This window comes from Pelobates fuscus, chromosome 2, assembly GCF_036172605.1.
Source record: "Pelobates fuscus isolate aPelFus1 chromosome 2, aPelFus1.pri, whole genome shotgun sequence".
In the NCBI taxonomy this organism is placed as follows: domain Eukaryota; kingdom Metazoa; phylum Chordata; class Amphibia; order Anura; family Pelobatidae; genus Pelobates; species Pelobates fuscus.
The window spans coordinates 451,630,212-451,654,231 of NC_086318.1; the positions used below are offsets into that span (position 1 = coordinate 451,630,212).

The window sequence follows — 24,020 nt, forward strand, 5'->3', positions numbered from 1 at the left end:
TAGTGACAGATGCTCTCAGCGACAGTCTTATAGCTGGATGCATGTTCACCCCTTTCCCGCCTTGCCCTTTTCTTCTCTTCCTGCTTTGCTTCCACCATCATAACCTATGCAAATAGGTACCACTAAGCTACCCGAAGAGAGATGCAATGCAGGAAGAGGGAAGGTTTATGCCTCTACTGCAGCAAAAAGGGGCATGTAAGGACATGTCCTGACCTGCAGGGAAACGCCAGCGCCTAAGACCCAAGAAGGGGTTGGTCTTGGGTGTTATGATGTTATCACCTCACGGTAAAAACTCTAGACCGCTTCTCACGGTTACCCTCCCCATCACTGGTGAGGCCATTCACACCAAGGTCCTACTGGACTCAGGTGAAGCTGGCAACTTTATAGATCAGTCATTTGCTGAGTCCCATGCCATGACCTTGGTACACAAGGCCTTACCTCTAGCCGTGGAAGCACTTTATGGCAAGCCACTGATGAACCCTTAGGTGACTCACGAAATCCAGGAAGTACAACTAACCATAGGAGTCCTACCTTTAAAGTTATTACCTTTCACGTGCTGTGTTCCCCTTCATGTCCTATAGTCCTTGGGTTTCCGTGGTTGATAAAACATAACCCCGTTATAGATTGGGTCACTCAGGACATATTGTCCTGAGGTTCTTTCTGCCTGACACAGTGTATTATACCTGTGCTTCCCTTTGTTTACTTTACCTGACCTCGGCCCCTCCTCTCTCTACCTCGGTGCCTCCACAGTAAGCTGATCTATCCCAGGTCTTCAAGAAAAGCGAGGCCGAGAACCTTCCCGCCCGCCCCCCCCACCCCCTTATGATTGTGCGATTGATCTTCTGCCAGGGACTATGCCACCTAAAGGCCGGGTATATCATGAAAACAAGATCATGGAGGAGTATATTGAGGAGCCCCTGAAGAAAGGGGTTATCTGGTGATGCTCCTCTCCGGCAGGTGTTAACTTCTTCTTCGTATCGAAGAAAGAGGGTTATCTCAGACCCTGTATAGACTATAGAGGTGTGAACAAGTTCATGGTGCAGAACGTATATCCAATTCCGCTTATCACGGAGCTTTTTGACCACGTAAAAGGTTCCGAGTGGTTCACTAAACTGGATCTCAGGGGGGTGTATAACCTGGTCAGAATAAGAGAACAAGACAAGTGGCATCTAGTGATGCCCTTCGGCCTGTGTAACGCCTCTGATGTCTTCCAGGACTTTATCAATGGTGTCCTCAGAGACTACTTGCACGTATGTGCTGTAATGTATCTGGATGGCACATTGGTATATTCTCCTCATCTAGAAACCCACCATAAAACATGTCAGTACTAAAGAAACTGCTATAAAATGGTCTGTATTGCAAGCTAGAGAAGTGACTCTTCGATCAGACCTCTGTGCAGTTCTTGGGGTACATCATATCTGATAAAGGCTTCAGTATGGACCCTAAGAAACTGGAAGCCAACAAAACTTGTCTGCTTCCACAGGGACTTAAGGCCATACAAAGGTTTGTGGGTTTTGCCAACTACTTCAGAAAATTCATAAAGAATTTATCCTCTGTAGTAGCCCCAATAATCAAGATGACCAAAAAAGGGGTTAATCCCAGTGTTTGGAGTTCTGAGGCTCTTGAGGCTTTCAAAACACTTAAAAAAGAGTTTATATCAGCCCCTGTTTTGCTCTACCCTGACCCGTTACTGCCCTTTATTGTCAAAGTCGATGCGTCTGAGTCAGGTGTTGGTGCAATACTTTCTCAGAGAAAAACCCACAACGATCCTCTTCATCCATGTTGTTTTTTCTCCAAGAAACTGTCCGATGCAGAGAAAAACTATGATGTGGGGAACAGGGAATTACTGGCCATAGTTTTGGCATTTAAAGAGTGGATACACCATCTGGAGGGTGTCATACACCCTATCCTGGTGATCACAGACCACAAAAACCTCTCCTACATAGCCGAGGCCAGACGTCTGTCTTATCGCCAGGCTAGGTGGTCCTTATTTCTGTCTCGCTTCCAGTATACCATAACATACAGACCTGGATACTGCAACATAAAGGCAGATACTATATCCAGGCAACACGAGCCACTGGAGGTCGACCCCTCCCCTCCAGAACCCATAGTCCCTTCCGCCAACATTATTGCAGCTACACACTTGGTTATCTCTTCCCTCTTTTTAGGTAAAGAGATATCAATACCAAGCACCACCTGAAACACCTACAAGTTTATTGTTTGTACAGGGAAGGCACAGGAAAAAAGTAATGACATTGTTTCATAGGTCCAAAACAGCGGGAACACGCAAGCATCACAAAAACATATGAAAACATAACAAGACCGCTCTGGTGGCCTTCTGTTAGGAAGGACGTCAGAGAGTACGTTATGGCTTGTCAACTCTCTCTCACAAGCAAGCCACCTGGTCTCCTTAGGCTCCTCTTGGTGCCCAAGACAACTTGGACGCACCTGTCCATAGATTTTATAGTGGACCTTCCCCCCTCCGAGGGTCACACGGTCATTCTGATGGTGACTTATAGGTTCTCTAAAATGGTACACTTTGTTACATTTAAGCTTCCTTCTGCTGCGCAATTGGCGGAGGTCTTCGCAAAAGAGGTAGTCCCGCTTCATGGCATACCCATTGATATAGTTTCTGACAGGGGTCCTCAGTTCATCTCACGATTCTGGAGGGGTTTCTATACTGAAATGGGTATATCCTTGTCCTTTTCCTCATCTTATCACCCACCGTCAAATGGGGCTGCTGAAAGAGCGAACCAATCGCTAGAACTATATTTATGCTGTTTCGTGAACGAGTATCAGGCTAACTGGTCACGTCTCCTCCTGTGTGCTGAGTTTGCCAGGAACACGGTCTCATGCCTCCACTGGCTTAAGTCCTTTCCAAGTGGCTTATGGTGTACAACCCAGCGTCCTTCCCAGTCTGTTCTCTTATAAGGGAATACCCGCTTTGGCAGAACATCTTGCCTCACTTCGGGAGCTGTGGGATCGGGTCCATGTCGCTCTGTTGCGTGCTGTAGAGTCCCAGAAAAGGTTCGCCGATCGCCATAGGGCTGCGGCTCTCGCTTATGTGCCGGGTGACAGAGTATACACCTATAAAAACATACACCTCCTTGTCCCCTCCATGAAGTTGGCACCAAAATCTTTTGGGCCTTATAAAATCTTGTCCCTTCTGTAACGGAGCTCCGTGTACTCCGACCGAGTACCCTCCGTTGATGGATGCTCCTAGCGCTTACAGAGGACTCCAAGCACTGCAGACGACACCACAACCACCGCAGGCTCCACAACTGCCGTAGCTTAACTGGAGCCTCGCCGTCTTCCTTCCACCCTGGATCGGATTCTGTCCTCCAGGACCGTGTGGGGAAGACCTCTCCTCCAGGAGAGCGTATCCGGAACAAGCTCTTAACAGAGCTAAGTGATTAAGCTCAGGGGAATATGCAGAGCATAGCAATCCCCAGTGTGATACAGCAATTCCCTCCAATAACGAGACGAGGCTACGTATTGAGGGTCAGAAGAAGTCTGAGGTCTGGAACACCCAGCCTGCTTTTTATTACAGTTGTGCACATACAGGACACACCCAGGGGGAGGCATAAAACAACCAATCAAGTAACAGTACAACCCAACCCCTCCCCTCAGATAAGCAATTAACATAATTATTACATACAGTAAAAATACAGTTTCCACACATACTCTGTAACTTTAAAACCATACATCACATTCACATCAAAATACATATCCACAATCAATCCATTCAGGGGAACAACATATAAAAAAATGGCATGAATCAGACCAGGGGTTCAAAAGTTAGTAAAGTATCTTTTAAAACCCCTGTCAGCATGGCTTTCCAGTTTAGACCGGTTTTACAGAGTCTTCTCTCCTGTAGACAAGGTAGAAGTAATCCAATTACCTCCCAGGACAGAGACAGACTCCATTGAGCACATGGGGACACAAAGACAGTAAAACACTTTAAAATACATAAAGTCCCCTTTTACACATAACACACAGACATTTCACATACCCCCAGATAGCTGGGATCTGAGCGCACAAAACTACCGAATAGCGCGCAGATCCTATTCACACAGTTCAATTGCCATGGAGCTAAAGTCTTTCCCATAGTCTTTCATTATATGAATAGGCTCCATGGCATAGCTATCTGGGGTATCACCGCTCACACAGGGCAAGTACCGAATGGCCCCACTGTATTTAAAGGGCCAGAATGAGTGACATGCACTCTGTTAGGGCCGAATACTGTTTTTTAAAGGGCCAAATCTTCCAGGGCCATAGTCGCAGGGGAGGAGGCAGGCAAGCAGGCCTCTCCAGGACAAAGTGGCGAAGGGCACTTCGTCACACCTTCTCGACTCCAGCTTCTTCAGGGGAGCCTTACAGTAGCTGGTTAACTGGAAGGGTTATGGCCCGGAGGAGCGTTCCTAGGTATCTGCCTCTAAGTTGAACGCCGCCCCCAAATGCCCAAATGCTTTGTTAGCCTCGGGCCAGACGGGCGGCGAGGGAGCACTGAATATGACGTCATATTCCAGCTCCCAGTATCACCCTGCGGCCCGCCTGGAACTCAGCTAGCCGCCTGCCCAAACAGCCCGGCCAGCGGCCCCACTGGACCCATGGTAAAAAATCACCCAGCCATCCCAAAGGTAGGGAGGCTGGGTGGATTTAAATTAAAATAAAAACATAATCTGTGAGTGTTGGGGGGAAATGTTTGTGGGTGTGTGTCTGTCAGTGTGTGAGTGATTGTGTCTTTGAGGGAGCCTGTGTGTCTGAGTGATTGTGTGTGCGTGTCTGTCTGTGAGTGGGTGCATGTCTGTCTGTGAGTGGGTGCATGTCTGTGTGTGTGTGCGTGTCTGTCTGTGTGTGTGTGTGTGCGTGTCTGTGTGTGTGTGTGTGCGTGTCTGTCTGTCTGTGTGTGTGTGCGTGTGCGTGTCTGTCTGTGTGTGTGCGTGTCTGTCTGTGAGTGGGTGCGTGTCTGTCAGTGTGTCTGTGAGTGAGTCAGTGATTGTGTGTGTCTGCCATTGAGTGTGTATGTTAGTGTATCTGAAAGTGTGTCTGTCAGTCAAAGTGTGCGTGTTAGTCTTTGACAGGAAGAGGTGTGGCCATGACAGGAAGAGGTAGGGCAAATTTAAGTTAGGGTGTGCCTGAGTTCCGTCATGCCTAGGGCAGCACAGATCCAAAATACACCACTGCTGTTGCCCCGGATTTATATCCTTATTTAATTTTTGGATGCACATTAGATCCTTAGGAATAACTCTGCATCTAACTTGGAAAAAAAACGTTCGGCACTGGGACTCTCCTCCCTCTTCTGACGTCCCTGGCTGAATGCGCATGCGCGGCAGGAGCCGCGCGCGCATTCAGCCAGTCCATAGGAAAGCATTCTCAATGCTTTCCTATGGACGCTGGTGTCTTCTGTGAAAATCACAGTGAGAAGCGTTTCTAGCGGCTGTCAATGAGACAGCCACTAGAGGCTGGATTAACCCATATGTAAACATGGCAGTTTATCTGAAACAGCTATGTTTACAGCAATAAGGGTTAAACCTAGCTGGACCTGGCACCCAGACCACTTCATTAAGCTGAAGTGGTCTGGGTGCCTATAGTGGTCCTTTAAGCTAGCTTCATCCCCACATATTATGGACAATGACCCAGGACCCAGAGGCTGCTAGACCGGAACTATCCAGCCGCACACATGGATCTCAGCCAGATCGGAAAATGTCTGTGACCTTGTCAAACTTAAAGTATAATTACTTGAGCTAGGCATCTCCGATCTTGGTGCTTTTTCAACTGTGCATTGTTTGGGAACACAATGTTTACACCTTGGGAAGAGCGATGTTAGGGATTCCGAATCCCTGGCGCTCATGTCTGAGCAGGCAAGGCTGTACTTAATTTAATGAACTGAACAGTGATTAAATCAGTGTTTCTCGACCCAAACCTGGTGGCCCTTGGAAGGTATTGTTGTATTGTTCTGTTGATCATTCCCTGCTGTTGTTCCCTCTATAAATTCCTACTTGTTATACCAATAAAAGTAGTACATGTTTTACCCGCACTAAGTATCCTGTGACTAGAAGGAGGAGAGATAGTGGAGATACTCTGGGTACACAGCTCCTTTACAGTATATACTACACATTGAGTACTCAGACCTGGAGGCTGAGCAGCAAATAAGGACTGCTGTTGTGTTTCTGCTTCTACATTCTGATTGTTTTTTCGTCTATGCATTGTTCTTCCTTTTTACCTTGTTGCCATTGGAAGTTGAAGTTAGTAGAGTAAAGCAAAATATGAGAAGGCATTTGTCAAGGGTTTCTTTACAAAGGCCCTTAAGCCCAAACGTTGGGTGTGTACTTGTCTTCTTGTAAGGTGAATATTGTACAGCATATTTTCATGATTTGTTACTTTTTATCTTTGTGAACTGACTTTCATGTATTTTGCTACTTCTATACATGTATTTATTGTAGCACTCCGCAGACACCACAACCACCGCAGACCCCACGAACTGCCGCAGATTGGTTGGGGTCTCGCTGTCTCCTACCCACCCTGGACAAGGCTCCAGGTTTCAGTGGGTGAACCTCTCCAAGAGAGTGAAGCCGGAACAAGCTCTTAAAAGAGCTTAGAAGTCATTATCCAAGTGAACATGCAGAGCATAGCAATCCCTTGTAGTGATATAGCAATTCCCCCAATAAGAGACAGGACTCTAGATTGAGGGTGAAGAAGAACTAATGACACACACTCTGCTTTTATGCAATTCTCCCATGCAAGGGAGACGCCCACAGACAATTATACATTACACAATCAAACAATGGTTACATCCCACACATCTCCTCCCCTTGGCCTGAGAGGTAACCCAATTATCCGTACAGTTTAAAACATACTTTTTACCCAACTTTCATAACTCTAAAACTATACATTCAATCCTCATAAAATTATCCCCAATAAATTAAATATTCGAACTCGGCACACTTTACTTACAAACATATCCAAATTTCAACCAATTCCATCCAGGGGTTAAAGAGTTAGCTGGAAGTCCTTTTATGACCGACCGCAAGCACATTTTCCTGCCCAAAACAGTTCCATAGATTTGGGCTGTGCGGTCGGTCAATTTCACACTAAAAAAATGACCCATTCGAACATCGAATCTTCGAACGGGACTTAGTCGCTGTGGCTGAAAACTCAGTGCAGGAGAAGGTAAGGGTCAGTGGTATTCATTGAAATGTGTAGCCGATTTCATTTCCATGGATTTGGCTACACATACCGCTGACCTTGTTCGAATGAACAAAGATGGCCGCAGCGACGTGTTGGTTTGTCGAATGGCGGCCACTACGGCACTTCGGCTGTATCCGAAGTGCCAATTTAAAGTTGCAACACTGCTCCAAAGTAATTAAAGGGCCATAAACAGCATTATAAAAATCCATTATGCCCAAATACAGTTCTTAAAGGGTCAGTAACAGTATAATATAAGTCCATAAGCCCCAACTCGGTTCCTTAAAGGGCAATACATCCCAGGGTCATAGTCGGAGAGCTGGAGGCTGGCAAACAGGCCCCTCCAAAAACCGGAGAGGTTACTTTCGTCACATTTATGTCCTAGGACATGTATGCCAATTGTGATGGACATACATATATATTTCTTTAATATTCTATTCTAGCTTAATACAATTTAAATATATATATTTTTTTAATATTCTTTATTTTAGATTTTTTAATACATAACATCTGTAGGGGTTACAGAAAAGATAACAGGGGGGGTGGGGGGTAACACGACATAGGTTGTTTCAGAAAAAAAGTATATGGTGCGCTTGATGCACATCGTAGTATATAGATACAGCGGTGCCTTCTATTTTCCGTACATCAGGTTTGTTGTGTGTGTTATCCATGTGTAGCTTTTATGATGCATGTGTATCTCATGTTCAGCCGATATCTGGTCTATTTAGTAAGGTACAGTAGGTATATGGGATTCATATTCAGGAGATCTAGGACCTCTCTGATACCCCTGTAATCTGTGTATATCTGACTTGTTTAGGTCATTGCTTAGTGTTGGATGTGTTGGTTAAAGCGGCACTGTCATGCCGAATTCCGTTTTTTTTTTAACCCGCCTCAACTACATCCAATCGACCCCCTAGTCACCCCCAAATGCCCCTATGCCCCCCACATTACCTATTTTTTATTCTTTATTTTCTGCCCCGATCTATATTCAGGGCGCCGCCATCTTTGTGTGGGTAGGTGAAGTCCATGTGGGACACGTCATCTACCCACACTAGATAGCCCTGAGATTCCCGCACATGCCCAGTGAAACATCTGGACATGCGAACGGGAATTTCACCTATTCATTCATTCATTCATCAGACAGACGAATGAATGAATAGAAAAAATCAGACGAACAAACTAACACTGTGTATCAGTGTTCGTTTGTTTGTTCGGTTTATTACAAGGAGGGAGCTACCGGCGTGCAGCTCCCTCCTTGCAATATGTAAAGACAGAAGCGGCAGGGAGCAGCGCTCCCCACCACTTCATAAGCCCCCCAGGTCCCCTCCTCACTCTATGGGGGTCAATATGACCCCCATAATAGCACAAGGGAGATTAAAATCTCCCCAATGCCCCTACTCGCTATACCGCGAGTAGGGGCATGTCCACTAAACAGTGAGCAGCCTGTGGCTGCTCACTGTAAAAAAAAAAAAAAAAAAGGGTAATAAGGGGGGGACGGGGGACCTACTGTCCAACCCCGGCGGGCCCCACCCCTGGACGGCGGGTGGGGGCCATAATGGGAATGAGGGGGGACCTACTGTCCTCCCCTCAGGCCCCCACCCCTGGGCGGCGGGTGGGGGCCATAATAGTAATAAGGGGGGGGGGGGACCTACTGTCCTCCACCCCCCGGCCCCCACCCCTGGGCGGCGGGTGGGGGCCATAATAGTAATAGGTGGGGGACCTACTGTCCTCCCCCCCCGGCCCCCACCCCTGGGCGGCGGGTGGGGGCCATAATAGTAATGGGGGGGGGGACCTACTGTCCTCCCCCCCGGCCCCCACCCCTGGGCGGCGGGTGGGGGCCCTAATGGTAAAAGGGGGGGGGACCTACTGTCCTCCCCCCGGCCCCCACCCCTGGGCGGCGGGTGGGGGCCATAACGATAATGGGGGGGGACCTACTGTCCTCCCCCCGCCCCCACCCCTGGGCGGCGGGTGGGGGCACTAAGTAAATTCCCCCCCCCCCATCAAGGTGACTAGGGGTGCCCAAGCCCCTAGTCACCCACCCCCCACCCAAATAAAAAATGCCCCTACCTACCCCCCTCACCCTAAAAAATAGTGAGGGGGGAATAAAATTGCTAACCTGTAAAGTAAAATTAAACTTACCATTCGACGTCTTCTTTTTTCTAAAATCTTCATTTTCAGCCCCAAAAAAGGCCAAATAAAAAACCATCATAGCCGTCGAACTAAAAATAAAAGAAAAATCCCGAGCGCACAAAAAAATAATCCATCTTCACCCATGGAGGGCTCCGCGCAGACTGAGCTCCGCAGGGCGGGGCAAGGCTTATAAAGCCTTGCCCCGCCCTGCAATTAGCCTAAGAACACTCTGATTGGTGGGTTTAAGCCAATCAGAGTGCTCTTTGTCATTTTACAAGGTGGGAAAGTTCTTTGGAATTTTCCCACGCTTGTAAAATGACACAGAGCACTGTGATTGGATGGCTTGAAATCCATCCAATCACAGTGCTCTGTGTCATTTTACAAGCGTGTGAAAGTTCTTTGGAACTTTCCCACGCTTGTAAAATGACACAGAGCACTGTGATTGGATGGATTTCAAGCCATCCAATCACAGTGCTCTGTGTCATTTTACAAGCGTGGGAAAATTCCAAAGAACTTTCCCACGCTTGTAAAATGACACAGAGCACTGTGATTGGATGGATTTCAAGCCATCCAATCACAGTGCTCTGTGTCATTTTACAAGCGTGGGAAAATTCCAAAGAACTTTCCCACGCTTGTAAAATGACACAGAGCACTGTGATTGGATGGCTTGAAATCCATCCAATCACAGTGCTCTGTGTCATTTTACAAGCGTGGGAAAATTCCAAAGAACTTTCCCACGCTTGTAAAATGACACAGAGCACTGTGATTGGATGGATTTCAAGCCATCCAATCACAGTGCTCTGTGTCATTTTACAAGCGTGGGAAAATTCCAAAGAACTTTCCCACGCTTGTAAAATGACACAGAGCACTGTGATTGGACAGTAGGTCCTCGCCCCCCAGTAGGTCCTCGCCCCCCCGGCCCCCACCCGCCGCCCAGGGGTGGGGGCCGGGGGGGGGGAGGACAGGACCCGCCACCCCCCTACTACTATTATGGCCCCCACCCGCCGGCCAGGGGTGGGGGCCGGGGGGAGGACAGTAGGTCCCCCCCCCCTTTATTACCATTATGGCCCCCACCCGCCGCCCAGGGGTGGGGGCCGGGGGGGAGGACAGTAGGTCCCCCCCCCTCTTATTACCATTATGGTCCCCACCCGCCGGCCAGGGGTGGGGGCCGGGGGGGAGGACAGTAGGTGTCCCCCCCCTACTACTATTATGGCCCCCACCCGCCGCCCAGGGGTGGGGGCCGGGGGGGCGAGGACAGTAGGTCCCCCCCCTACTACTATTATGGCCCCCACCCGCCGCCCAGGGGTGGGGGCCGGGGAGGAGGACAGTAGGTCCCCCCCCCCTCATTATCTTTATGGCCCCCACCCACCGCTCAGGGGTGGGGGCCGGGGGGGGGGGACAATAGGTCTCCCTCCCTTATTTTACTTTACAGCCCCCACCCGTCGTTTAGGGGTGGGGGGCAATATTTTTTTTATTTTTTTTTTACAGTGAGCAGCCACAGGCTGCTCACTGCTTACTAGACATGCCCCTACTCGCGGTATAGCGAGTAGGGGCATATTATTTACTAATACCAAGTCATTTTTACTTAGTATTAGTAAAGTTGGCTGAAAGACCAGTTTAGGTCTTTCAGCCTTTTAGTAGATAGCTCCCTAATACCGTGGGAATTAGGGAGTTATCTACTAAGCGGCTGCAAGATGCAGCCACAGCAATGAATAGGATCGGGGTTTCATTCATTAGAATGAAATTCCGATCCGAACAAAGTACCGAATTGCATCCTAACACCAATGGAGAAACAGTGCTCATTCTGTTAGGATGCAATTCGGCAGTTTTGCCGGCATTCTGTCTAAGTGACAGGACGTTCGGCAATACTGACAGGAAGCATTGTGGGAACTGGGAGGAAAGCTAGGGATCATGGGAAAATTGGTCTGACCAGCGGAAATGAAGCACACTTTGCTCCTCCGCTGGTCAGAGCTGGTCAAGCGGAGGAATCCTCCATAAGACAGAGTCCCTACTTTGTCTTATGATTTTAAAGAAAACTAAAGAAGACAGGAAGAAAAGAATAACAGATCCCGAGAGAGGGGGAGAAGAGGAAGAGATTGAGGAAAGGTAAGTTCGGCATGACAGTGCCGCTTTAACAACCCATGAATCATCGAGCCACCTGTATTGTTTATGTTTCAGCTAGTTTGTTCAGCCGTGATCATCTTCCCTTTCTAGATGCTTCGTGCAGGTTGGCTATGTTTCGTCCCATTTTTAAGTCTGCTTCAATCACTTGGAAGGCAATATGTAGATCACTGGTAGGTCGGTTAGTACTAGGTGTTCTAGGAACCAGAAGGGGGGTGAGGGGGAGTCTGCTAGATAGTCCTTTTTGTTCCTGTTCGGTGCATCAGAGTTGCCATCTTAAGGGGACATTGGTTTTGTGTTGTCCCTTGCCTGTCTTCAGCCCCCCCATTTGCTTTAAGTTTCCCCACCTTTTCATTCTCTTGTCTTGTATGGTCTCTATGTAATCTATCCTTCGCTTGTGGTGTGGGGGGTGGGAGCTATTATATTTGAAATAGGTGGCAGTTGGTTCAGTATGCATTGGTGGTTTCAGGTATGGGTGATTTTGTCTATGCAAGCCATACCTCTCGTGTTGAGCGGATTCCCATTTAGTACTATATTCTACTTCCTTTGCTGCCGTATTGTTACCATTGTTCTATAGGCTGGGATAGGGAGGGTAAGGAGGTGAGCGGAAAGGGAGGGGGACGGAAGGGGGACGGAGAGGCTAGGTCCTTCTTCACAGATCCTGTGTTCTGTATGATAATTTAGGAGCAGTGGGAGAGGGTTTGTTGTCTCTTCAATCGTCATTTACCGTTGTAGCCAGGGGTCCTCCCCTAGTGATTGCTGTTAGTTTGTCCATGAGGCATATTTCGTGTATTATTTGTTACTGCGGGTACAGATGGTATGTCTGGTTTGAGCCAGTTTTGGGCCAACGTCAGTCGGGCTGCTAACGTAAGATTGTGTAGTAGTCTTTGGTCTGGTTTGGTCCAGTCATCTTTGGGTCGTGACAGGAGGAATGTCCATGGGTCTATCTCTATATTTCATCGGAAAACCTTTGCTACTAGGGCTCCTATCTGTCTCCAGAAGGGCCCTATTGCCGGGCATTCCCACCACATATGGATGAAAGTCCCTTTTGTCCCGCACAACCTCCGACAGAGGTCGCTTGGGGGTGTTACCCATGTGGTGTAGTTGTAGTGGCGTCACGTACCTCCAGAACATCATCTTATAAGATTGTTCTTGTAGGGTGGTGCATATTGACACTGCGATGTTGGCTTCCCAGGTATCTTGCCAGTCTGCACCTTCTAGTGTCTCTCCTAAGTCCGCCTCCCATTTTTCGGTATAAGTCAGTGTGCCCCATTCGGTTGTAGTGGAAGTTAGGTGTGTGTATAGTGAGGAGATCATGCCTTGGGGGGTCGCTTCCTTAAGACAGATTTGTTCGAATCCCGTCAAGTGTTGTGCCGCTATTTCTTGGATACGTGGTTTGTTCGCATAGTCTTTGAGCTGGAGGTATCGGAAGAAGTCTCCCGGCTTGAGAGCCCCTCGGTGTGAGAGTTCGTCGAACGTCGCTACCTTGTTGCCCGTTTATATGTGGCATACCCTTTGGAGCCCTATTTCTTCCAGGTTCTTAAAGTCTTTCGCCCTCATTCCCAGGGGGAAGGCTCGGTTTCTTAGTAGGGGCATCATTGGGGAGGGGAGTTTAGTCAGTCCGTATTTCTGGGCGTACTTGTCCCAGATCCGGATGGAGTTAAGGATCGCAGGGCATTAAGTGCGCAGGATAGCTCTTTGTGTTTTTGGCAGCCAGATGTAGAACTGTGGCAGGTCTGACTCTGTCAGTCCCGCCTCCAGGTCTGCCCATCTCCTCTCCCTCGGTGGCGCATGCCACATCGCCACCTGAGAGAGCTGCGCCGCTAGGTAATAGAAAAAATAGATTGGGCAGCCCCAGTCCGCCAGTAGGTTTTAAACGATAAAGAGTGTTGCGGGAATCTCGGTGTCTTTTGTTGTGCCATATGAAGCTACCGAATGCTTTCTGCAGTGGTGCAAGCTCCGATTTGGTGATTGGGAGTGGGAGTGCCTGGAATAGGAAGAGTAGACGAGTGAGCAGGTTCATTTTTATCGAATCCCATCCAGGAGATCGGTTTATCTACCCTGTGGTCTAGGTCCCTCATCAAGGTTTGAAACATGGGTATATAATTTCGTGTGTATAATTGAGTCGGGTCTGCTGTCAAGTGTACGCCCAGGTATTTGATAGAGGTGCGTGTGGTCTGTATGTGGTGTGTTGTTGTGATCACGTTTGTGTCTGTGTCAGTCATGTTAAGTGGGAGGGCACAGGATTTGTCAAAATGTATTCTGTATCCTGATATTTCGCTATATTCCTCCAGCGTCCGGGTTAGTGCCGACATGGATGTGGTAGGTTTTGTCAGGGTGAGGAGAACATCGTCTGCGTAGGCGGATATTAAATAGTGCTCTTTTCCCACCCTGACCCCGCGTATGTCTGGATGGGACCTGATTTTAGCAAGGAGTGGTTCTAATGCTAAGATGAACAGTAATGGGGAGAGGAGGCACCCTGGTTTAGTTCTGTTCCCCAAATCAAAGGGGTATTTAGGGGTTACTTTTAGCGTCGGTGTATAGTGCCCGGATAGCTGTGATATATGGGGTTGGAAAGCCCAGCCATGATAGGAGCGCAAACAGGTACGCCCATCTGACCCTGTCAAACGCTTTCTCTGCGTCTAAAGACAGGACCAGTGACGCTTCCCCCGCTATGCCCTGTCTCCATATCAGATCTATATTTCGCCTTGTGTTTTCAAAGAGCTGCCTGTGTGGAACAAACCCCGCCTGATCTGCGTGGACCAAGGTCCGCAGGAGTGGAGATAGTCGTGTTGCTAAAAATTTTGCCAGGACTTTTACATCGTGGTTGAGTAGTGAGATGGGCCTGTAGTTGTCTGGATCTAGGTCATCCCTCCCTGGTTTTGGAATCAAGACTATGGTTGCTAGGGACATATGCCTGTCCACCGGTCCCCCCTCCATCAGGTCATTATACCACGCAGTCATATGTGGGGTCAGTTCATCCCTGAACATTTTGAAGTAAGAGTCGTCGTATCCGTCTGGACCCGGGGCCTTCCCTCCCTTTAGGGCCGATATGGCTGCATCTACCTCTTCTTCTGTAATTTGTTTGCATAGTTCACCTATTTCGGTTCTCCGCAATTTCGGTAGGTATATCTGATCTAGGTATGCGCGTGTCACCTTCTCCTCTTCCTGGTCTCTCTCTGTAGTTTGTGGTGTATGGTTATATAAGGTTTTGTAAAATTTGGTGAAAATTCCAGCTATGTCTGTCGGCTTGGTTTGTATATGTCCTTGCTCATCTCGAATTTTGGTTATATGTGTGTGTCTGATTCTAGGTCTAAGGGTGGCGGCTAAGAGGGAGTCCATCTTGTTTGCCTTTTCATAGTATGGTTGTCTGGTCCAGGTGAGTGCTCTGGCTGTGTCATCTACTAAGGTGTTTTTGACTGCCAAACGGATCTCTGATAGCCTTTGTTAGTTTTGTGGTGTGGGGTCTTGTTTATGTCTCTGTTCTGTCGTGCGTAGCGCGTGGAGCTGGTCGTACAATTTCTGCATTTTCAGTTTCTTTTTGCGTGTGGCTATTTTTATCAAGGCTCCACAAATGACAGTTTTGTGAGCTGTCCACACTATAGCTGGGGGGGGTTTCTGCTCCACCGTTTAAGGTAAAGTATTCTCGGATCTCCGCCCTGATCGCCTCTGCTACCTCTGGATCTCTAAGTAGGGCTGTATTTAATTTCCCGTTCCATGGGGTAGCTCTGCATAGGTTATCTAGGGTAAGTGATATGTCCAAATGGTCGGACCATGTGATGGAGCTGATGTTGGTTTTGGTGACTCTGGGAACCGTAGTGTCATTGATCAGGAATAGGTCGATCGAGAGTAGGTGTGGTGGGGGGGTGAATAGTAGGTATAGTCGTTGGTGTCTGTGTGTTGCGCCCGCCATATGTCTATAAGGCCGGTTTGTGTGATAAAGTGGTGGAGTTTGTCTTGCGAGACCCTGTTCTGTGATCTCCTCTGACCCAGTGCTGCGCTTCTATCTCTTGCTGGGGTTAAAATTTACATTTCTATTTATTTTGGTGTGCGGATATCTTTTATTTATGTACCACCAGGAAGGGGTGGTTCTTTATATTCTTTGCACTCACTTCTGTGTATACAGGCTGTACATACATTGGTTACCCCTACTAACTTGTATTTAACCCCTTAAGGACACATGGCATGTTTGACATGTCATGATTCCCTTTTATTCCAGAAGTTTGGTCCTTAAGGGGTTAAAGCAAAATATGAGCCTTCTACCATTTCATAAAATTACAAAGCTTTACAAAGAGACATCATGAGATTGCCGTCATGCATGTTAATGGACTTCTGACTTTACTTTTTTCTTTTTAATTATTTGTTCTAAATGTATCTGCATCTATTCAGTTTTCCTGTTTTCTTGTTTAGGTACAGCAAGGTGTAAATAAACGCCCAAGCTCAAGCACTCCACCACCCACTCAACTCAACAAGATACAGTATGGTGGAGGCACTCAGATTGTTAAGCGGGAACGTAGGCATAGTTCATCCCGTTTCAGCCTGAGCAAAAACAGAGAACTTCACAAGTTACCCTTCTTGAAAGGTAAGATGTGCTTTTAAGGAAGGCATACAGTGTGTAGAAAGAATGTTACTGCCTATATAGTAGTAACAAGTGCCTTTTAATTCACTTGATATTTAACAGAATGTAAAACTGTTCCTCTTACTTCAGATTGTCCTCCTGGTGAGGAGAGGGAGTCTCTGTTTGTCCAGAAGATCAGACAGTGCTGTGTGCTCTTTGACTTTGTGTCAGACCCACTTAGTGATCTAAAGTATAAAGAAGTGAAGCGAGCTGGACTCAGTGAGATGGTGGAATACATCACACACAATCGGGATGTTCTTACTGACTGTATTTATCCTGAAGCTGTACAGATGGTAAGACTCCTATGTATGCATGTTGCTGTTTCCTCCACCCAGAGCTAAGAACGAAACAAAGGGAACGTTTCCTACTAGATGGTCTGCCACCTGCATGCTCTATTAGAAGCTCTGATAATGGGTCACAAAGTGAAAGGACAGGGATTTTGGGGTTCCAAAAATAGCTTGCTAAATGTCAGTATTAATCCACACTGATGAGAACAGCATTTTCTAGATCTCAATTAACTACTGCCAGTTGCTGTAAAAGTTTTTGTCTGCAGATACTCTCCGTGGCACGCAGTCAGCGAGCGCGAGCATCTCCGTGGCCTGCAGTCAGCGAGCGCGAGCCTCTCAGTGGCCTGCAGTCAGCGAGCGCGAGCCTCTCTGTGGCCTGCAGTCAGCGTGCGCGAGCCTCTCCGTGGCCTGCAGTCAGCGAGCGCGAGCCTCTCCGTGGCACGCAGTCAGCGAGCGCGAGCCTCTCCGTGGCACGCAGTCAGCGAGCGCGAGCCTCTCCGTGGCACGCAGTCAGCGAGCGCGAGCCTCTCCGTGGCACGCAGTCAGCGAGCGCGAGCCTCTCCGTGGCACGCAGTCAGCGAGCGCGAGCCTCTCCGTGGCACGCAGTCAGCGAGCGCGAGCCTCTCCGTGGCACGCAGTCAGCGAGCGCGAGCCTCTCCGTGGCACGCAGTCAGCGAGCGCGAGCCTCTCCGTGGCACGCAGTCAGCGAGCGCGAGCCTCTCCGTGGCACGCAGTCAGCGAGCGCGAGCCTCTCCGCGGCACGCAGTCAGCGAGCGCGAGCCTCTCCGTGGCACGCAGTCAGCGAGTGCGAGCCTCTCCGTGGCACGCAGTCAGCGAGCGCGAGCCTCTCCGTGGCACGCAGTCAGCGAGCCTCTCCGTGGCACGCAGTCAGCGAGCCTCTCCGTGGCACGCAGTCAGCGAGCGCGAGCCTCTCCGTGGCCTGCAGTCAGCGAGCGCGAGCATTTCTGTGGCACACGGGCCGAGAGCACGTGACTCTATCTGACATGTGACTGTTTTTAATGGCTGTGTCTGTTTCAGTTTTCAGTGAATTTGTTCCGCCCACTTCCTCCTTCCTCAAACCCAAGTGGAGCAGAGTTTGATCCAGAGGAAGATGAACCAACTCTTGAAGCAGCTTGGCCACATCTCCAGGTACTTTGTTGAAGGGATACTCCACTGCCCAAATATAAAACACTTATGAGTCTATCTCCACTGAGCTAAACACCAGGAAGTAACAGTTGTCTGATTGACATACCAAGGTGCTGTAACAAGGTTCATTTATAAAAATGTAAATTTCTGTTGAAATCTGTATTTTTTGGCAAAATTTGGAGTATTCTTTAAAACCCATGAAAGTCCTTTTTGCGTCTTGTTAACTACTCTATCAGTTTCACATAAAGGGGATACCAAGTTATGTGTTAAAAGGCCTGTTTACGTGCTAAAAGGCCTGTTTAAAGGACCACTATAGTCACCTAAATTACTTTAGCTAAATAAAGCAGTTTTAGTGTATAGATCATTCCCCTGCAATTTCACTGCTCAATTCACTGTCATTTAGGAGTTAAATCACTTTGTTTCTGTTTATGCAGCCCTAGCCACACCTCCCCTGGCTATGATTGACAGAGCCTGCATGAAAAAAAAAATGGTTTCACTTTTAAACAGATGTAATTTACCTTAAATAATTGTATCTCAATCTCTAAATTGAACTTTAATCACATACAGGAGGCTATTGCAGGGTCTAGCAAGCTATTAACATAGCAGGGGATAAGAAAATCTTAATTAAACAGAACTTGCAATAAAGAAAGCCTAAATAGGGCTCTCTTTACAGGAAGTGTTTATGGAAGGCTGTGCAAGTCACATGCAGGGAGGTGTGACTAGGGTTCATAAACAAAGGGATTTAACTCCTAAATGGCAGAGGATTGAGCAGTGAGGCTGCATGGGGCATATTCTATACACCAAAACTGCTTCATTAAGCTAAAGTTGTTCAGGTGACTATAATGTCCCTTTAAGTATCAAGCAGAGTGTCTGGGAATTCTGTATGCTTCCAAATGGCAAAGCCTGGGACTCTGTACAACTATAGGGTGGAGAAACTAGTGTTTGTGTATGATAAGACAGGAAATGTGGCACTAGGTAGAGATCCTGAAGTCCTACACAATTGTCACATGGTAGAATGCAGGAAACTAAATTCGGGTTCCATGGAGCATCCTAGGAAGCGCTACAAGGGATGGTTGAGGAATCTGGAGGGAAACTGTATGAAGGTCAATTAAAGGATCTTGGTAACTCTCAAGAGTTAGGTAGATGTGCTTGTACAAGGGCAAGCTGCCATGCAGTGGTGTCAGCAGGAATGGAAGTGTGTAAGGTCCAAGAATATGGCCAGCAGATCTGTTTGTGGGATCTGCCCCCCCCCCCCCCCCCCCCCTCTAATCTTCTCTGGAAACTGTGCCCATTGTTAATAGCTGTATAGGTAAAAAAACAAATATCCTTTTGTTCCTCCCCCCAACAATAAACCTAGTGCCACTAAATGCTTCCCCCCCAAATAGTGTAAAAACAAGCTTTAGAAGTACCTATTTTAATCTTTACTATGATCAGATTCTCTGCTCCTCCTCTAATTGCATGTCAAATCTCCCTGCTTCCTTTATTTCAGCCAGACTGTTCACCAATGGCCATACTCTAGTGATTCTCTATGAGAAGCAGTAATGACACGCCCACAATGTCTGTCCACCAATGGTCATGCTCCAGTGATTGTCTCCCTACCAATGGCCATTCTCCAGTGATCTCTATGAGAATCAGCAATGACATGCCCACAATGTCTCCCTACCAATGGCAATGCTCCAGTGATCTCTATGAGAATCAGCAATGACATGCCCACAATGTCTCCCTACCAATGGCCATTCTCCAGTGATCTCTGAGAATCAGCAATGACACGCCCACAATGTCTGTCCACCAATGGCAATGCTCCAATGATTCTCTGTGAGAATCAGTAATGACAAGCCCGCAATGTCGGTCCACCAATGGCCATGCTCCAGTGATTCTCTTTGAGAATCAGTAATGACATGGCCACAATGACTGTCCAGCAATAGTGATCTGAGAATCCACAATGACTCCACCAATGGCCATTCTCCAGGGATTCTCTATGAGAATCCGTAATGATACGCCCACAATGTCTGTCCACCAATGGCCATTCTCCAGTGATCTGAGTATCCGTAATGACACGCCCACAATGTCTGTCCACTAATGGCCATGTTCCAGTGATTCTCTATGAGAATGAGTAATGACATTCCTTACCTGGCATGCCTGAGTTCTACTCAGCTCAAAAAATGCCCACAATGTCTGCCTGTGACGGACCCTCCGTCAGTCAATGCTCCTAGTGCTTACCAAGGACCATCAGCACCGCATCAGACACCATAAGCACTGCAGACCCCACGAACCGCTGCAGCTTGGTTGGGGTCTTGCCGTCTCCTAGCCTAAGACAAGGCTCCAGGCTCCAGTGGGTGAACTTCATAGAGGAACAGCTCTTAGAAGAGCTAGTGATTATCACCCAGGGGAGTATACAGAGTATAGCAATCCCCAATGTGATTATAGCAGTTCCCTACAACACGAGACAAGGCTGCGAGTTGAGGGTAAGAAGGTCTGAAGGTTTATTGAACAGCTTGCATTTTTATACAGTTTTTCAGGCTAGAGGCACACCCCCTGGACCTGATGCGAAAACAGGGACACAAGGAACATAAACCAATGGGAACAATAATTAACACTGTAACACTCCCACATACAGTCAGCAATCCCTCCCCTCTGCCTGTGATATAATTAAGGTGGATAATGAACTCAATTATCCACAGGCAGAAAGTAACCATTTTTACCCAAAGTGCAGAAACACCCCAAAACTCCAACATATCCCCATACATCTTACATCCCTGGATAGCCCTGATCTGGGTGAACAACATATCCAAAAATCACCCAGATCAGAGCAGGGGTTCCAAAGTTCCATGGAAGTCTCTTTTGGTCGACCACACACATGATTTCATGCCCAAAACTGTTCCAGAGAATTTGGCCGTGCCGTCGCGTGTCCGATTTGAGTTCCATGAACTCGACGACAAAACACAGCTGAACACGTTCTACTAAACACAATGGCCGCCGCCACGTGGTCGAATGGCGGCCACTTCAACTACTTCGGCTATATCCAAAGTGCCATTTGGACTACTTAGAAAACTTAAAGAGCCATTGTCCACAATCCCAATAGGCAGAAATAGTGCCTTAGAACAAAATAAGTCACAGGTGCCATAGTCAAAAGGCTAGCAAGTAGTCCTCTCCAAAACCCAGTGGCGAAGTAGATTTCGTCACACTGCCCACGCCTTTTTGGAGTCCTCTGCATTCAGACAGACATTTCCTCACCACATTAGATATCATATAGTGTCATATGTTTAGTATAAATAAATATAAAGAGGAAAAACTCATTAATAGAGCTTTATCACTCTCTCGCTGACGGGGACTGGCAGGGGAGGGGTTAATACTGGGTAGTGAGGTTGGCTGACCGGGACTGGCAGGGGAGGGGTTAATACTGGGTAGTGAGGTTGGCTGACCGGGACTGGCAGGGGAGGGGTTAACACTGGGTAGGGAGGATGGCTGGCAGGGATGGGGTTAGGGAGGAGTATGTACTACTTGCATTACAGGAGAGAGGGAGAGGAGCACATATGGGCTCTTGTTGCAGTGCAGTCTGTGCTGTGAGCATTCCTTACATTAGATAAGACACGCCTTTTTTCTCATTGGCTGCAAATTCAGAAAATGTCCTCATACTTACCGTAATTTTCTTTTCCTGGATACATCCATGGCAGCATCACGATAGGGTTAGCTCCTCCCCCTTGGCTGTTTAGGACAGGAAACACTTTACAAATAGGCCCTCGTTACCTAGTATCATCAGTCAAGTAACACGTTCGAAGGAAATAAAATAAATGGGAAGGGAATTTATAGATGCTGCCATGCATGTATCCAGGAAAAGAAAATTACGGTAAGTATGATGACATTTTCTGAATTCCTGGCTAATCCATGGCAGCATCACGATAGGGCAATAGCCAAGCTTAATTTAGGGGAGGGCAAAATAAAACTAAGACAGTGTAATAATGCTTCAAAGGTATGCTCTTTTATTCAGAATCGAGAGACAGAGGAGAGATCGTTCCTTCCAAATTCAGTGATTGCTTTGGACCTCACATACAGGGCATAATGTTTAATAAAGGTATTGGCTGAAGCCCAAGTAGCCGCTCTACAAATACTTTCAATAGGAGTGTTAGTAGCAGCTGCCCATGAAGTAGAGAGAGATCCTGTAGAATGCGCCTTTATTCCCGAAGGGACTTAAATTTGATATGCAGAAGAAATAGCCAAAACAGTCCATCGGCTTTAAGTGGATTTTGATGCAGCCAATCCTCTACGAAATCCAGCAAAGTTCAGAAATAGACTAGAAGATTTTCTCCAACTAGTAGTCTTATCCAGATAAATAGAAAGGCACCTGGAGACATCCAGAGTGTGCCACATCTCTTCCTCTGGGGTTGAAGGAGCCTGAAAGAATGAGGGAAGGAGTATCTCTTCATTACAATTAAAATCCGACATCACCTTAGGCCGGAAATTCGGTTTAGTTCGTAGTACCACTCGATCAGGATAGAACTTTATGTAGGACTCTTCAGTAGATAAGGCCTGAATTTCAGATACCCTCCTCCCTGAGGTAATGGCCACAAGAAGAAGAACTTTAAAGATAAGCAATCTGTCTGAGACTTCCAAAAGAGGTTCCCAGGGAGGCGCCAGAGATCTGACAGACGGTTTTGACTTCTTAACTGCAGTTAGAAAACGGACCACCATGTAGTCCAGAGCCCACCTGTAACACGTAATGGCAGACAAAGCTGAAATTTATCCAGACCTGTGTGCAGAAATTCCAAGATATTGGAGACTGTGGGAGACACACAAGAAACTTTATTGATTTTAGCCCAATCCCCAAATACTGTCCAAAGCGGTAATACGTAGAAGAAGTAGAACGTCTTCTAGACTTTAAGAGAGTGTTAATTACCGCTGAAGAAAATCTTTTGTTTGCTAAACACCTCCTCTCAGTTTCCATGCCATCAAATGGAGAGTCTTTGGCGACTGGTGTACCGCTGGTCCCTGAATCAGGAGATCCGGAATGTCCGTCAATTTCCAAGGATTGGCAATCACAAGAGACCTGAGGAGGGGAAACCATGGTCTGCGAGGCCAAAATGGAATGATTGCTATTACCAGGAGACATTCTTCTTGATTCTTTGTTTTCCATATGAGAGGAAACGGGGGAAATACATATACCTTCTTGAACTCCCAGGAGCTGGACAGGGCATCTGTGCTCATAACTCTGGGATGAAAAGTTCTTGAGAAAAACTTTGGAAGTTGAGCATTTTTTGCTGAAGTCTACTTCCAGCCGTCCCCACTTCAAGGCCAGTTGATGGAATTTCTTGGGATTCAACTGCCATTCCTTGGGATCCGGATAGTTCCTGCTGAGGAAGTCTGCTCTCAAATTTTCTGGTCCTGGAATATAGACTGCCGACAGACCCATTACCTTCTTCTGAGCCCACAACATAATCGGCTCTAATTCCAGAAAAAGTTCCCTGCTTCTGGTACCGCCTTGCTTGTTTAAATAGGACACTGCATTGTCCATGTGAATCTTCACCCATTTTCCCATCAATATATCTTGAAAGTGAGTTAGGGCTAAGAAAACTGCTCGTAGTTCCAGAGGGTTGGCTGTAATATGAGAGGCTCTTTTCACCCATCTGCCTTGGGCATTCCACTGAAGAAAGCAATAAAGTGAAAAAGAGAGCGCACAAAAAAATATAATCGTACTTATATGAAGTGGTACAAAGTACCTTTAGATTGCAGCTGCTAAACAAAAAAAGAATTTCCCAAATTCAATGTATAAAATTTTTTGAATTGTTTGTCAGCGCTTAGTAGATAATCCCCTTAGATTAAGTTAGGGGTATACACATTCACAAATGTATCTGCAACAATTGGAAACAGCAATGAAATACAGTATAAAATATAAAAGTATCAATGTTGCTGATTGTAACAATGAAAATATTGCATGAAGCAAAATTATATCACAGTCCAATATGTGTGATCCAAAGTGTAGGGAAGTCCACAGAATTATTGCAAACACAATCTTGTGCTTGAAATCCCTTAAAAAAGACAGAAAATAAATATAGTGTAATACTGTATTTAATGTCTTAAAATAAAAAGGGAATCCCCCTCCCCACCATAGAAACCCTTACAGGAAAAAAATGTGGTGCTTATTTCTAAGGACCACACTAAAAGCTTATCTGGCTGCTGTCTCTCCTCCGTTCCAATTGTGCCATCCGGTTTGCAGATGAAAATAGCGTTTGCCTCGTGCACTGGGGCAAGCTGTATGTTCAGTAAAGTCCTCCTCTCTGCAGATGTAACTCCGGTTGGCATGGAAAGCTAGACGTACAGAGTATTGGCAGCCACACAAAGAAATATAAAAACAAATACACCTAATCAACGCGTTTCGCCCCTCTTGTGTGGGCTTTTTCAAGATAGGTGTTTCATGTGCTGTTCGGCGGTTATATACCTTTCCGGGAAAAGCACATTTAAATCCTTAAAGGTGTATACATTTACTTGCACATGTATAGAAATTGTCCTTGGAAAATAAAATTTGATAATCTGAA

At 47.1% G+C, this 24,020-nt stretch overlaps 1 protein-coding gene across 3 annotated transcripts in view; it reads left to right on the forward strand.

Moving 5' to 3' along the window:
- The window catches only part of PPP2R5D (protein phosphatase 2 regulatory subunit B'delta), a 192,423-nt gene that overhangs the window by 44,695 nt on the left and 123,708 nt on the right, over positions 1-24,020 (forward strand). For all 3 annotated transcript variants that reach the window (XM_063444210.1, XM_063444211.1, XM_063444212.1), the window contains exons 3-5: positions 15,850-16,021; positions 16,148-16,350; positions 17,383-17,493. In XM_063444210.1, the coding sequence (XP_063300280.1) occupies positions 15,850-16,021; positions 16,148-16,350; positions 17,383-17,493 (486 nt within the window). The remainder of the gene's footprint in view (positions 1-15,849; positions 16,022-16,147; positions 16,351-17,382; positions 17,494-24,020) is intronic.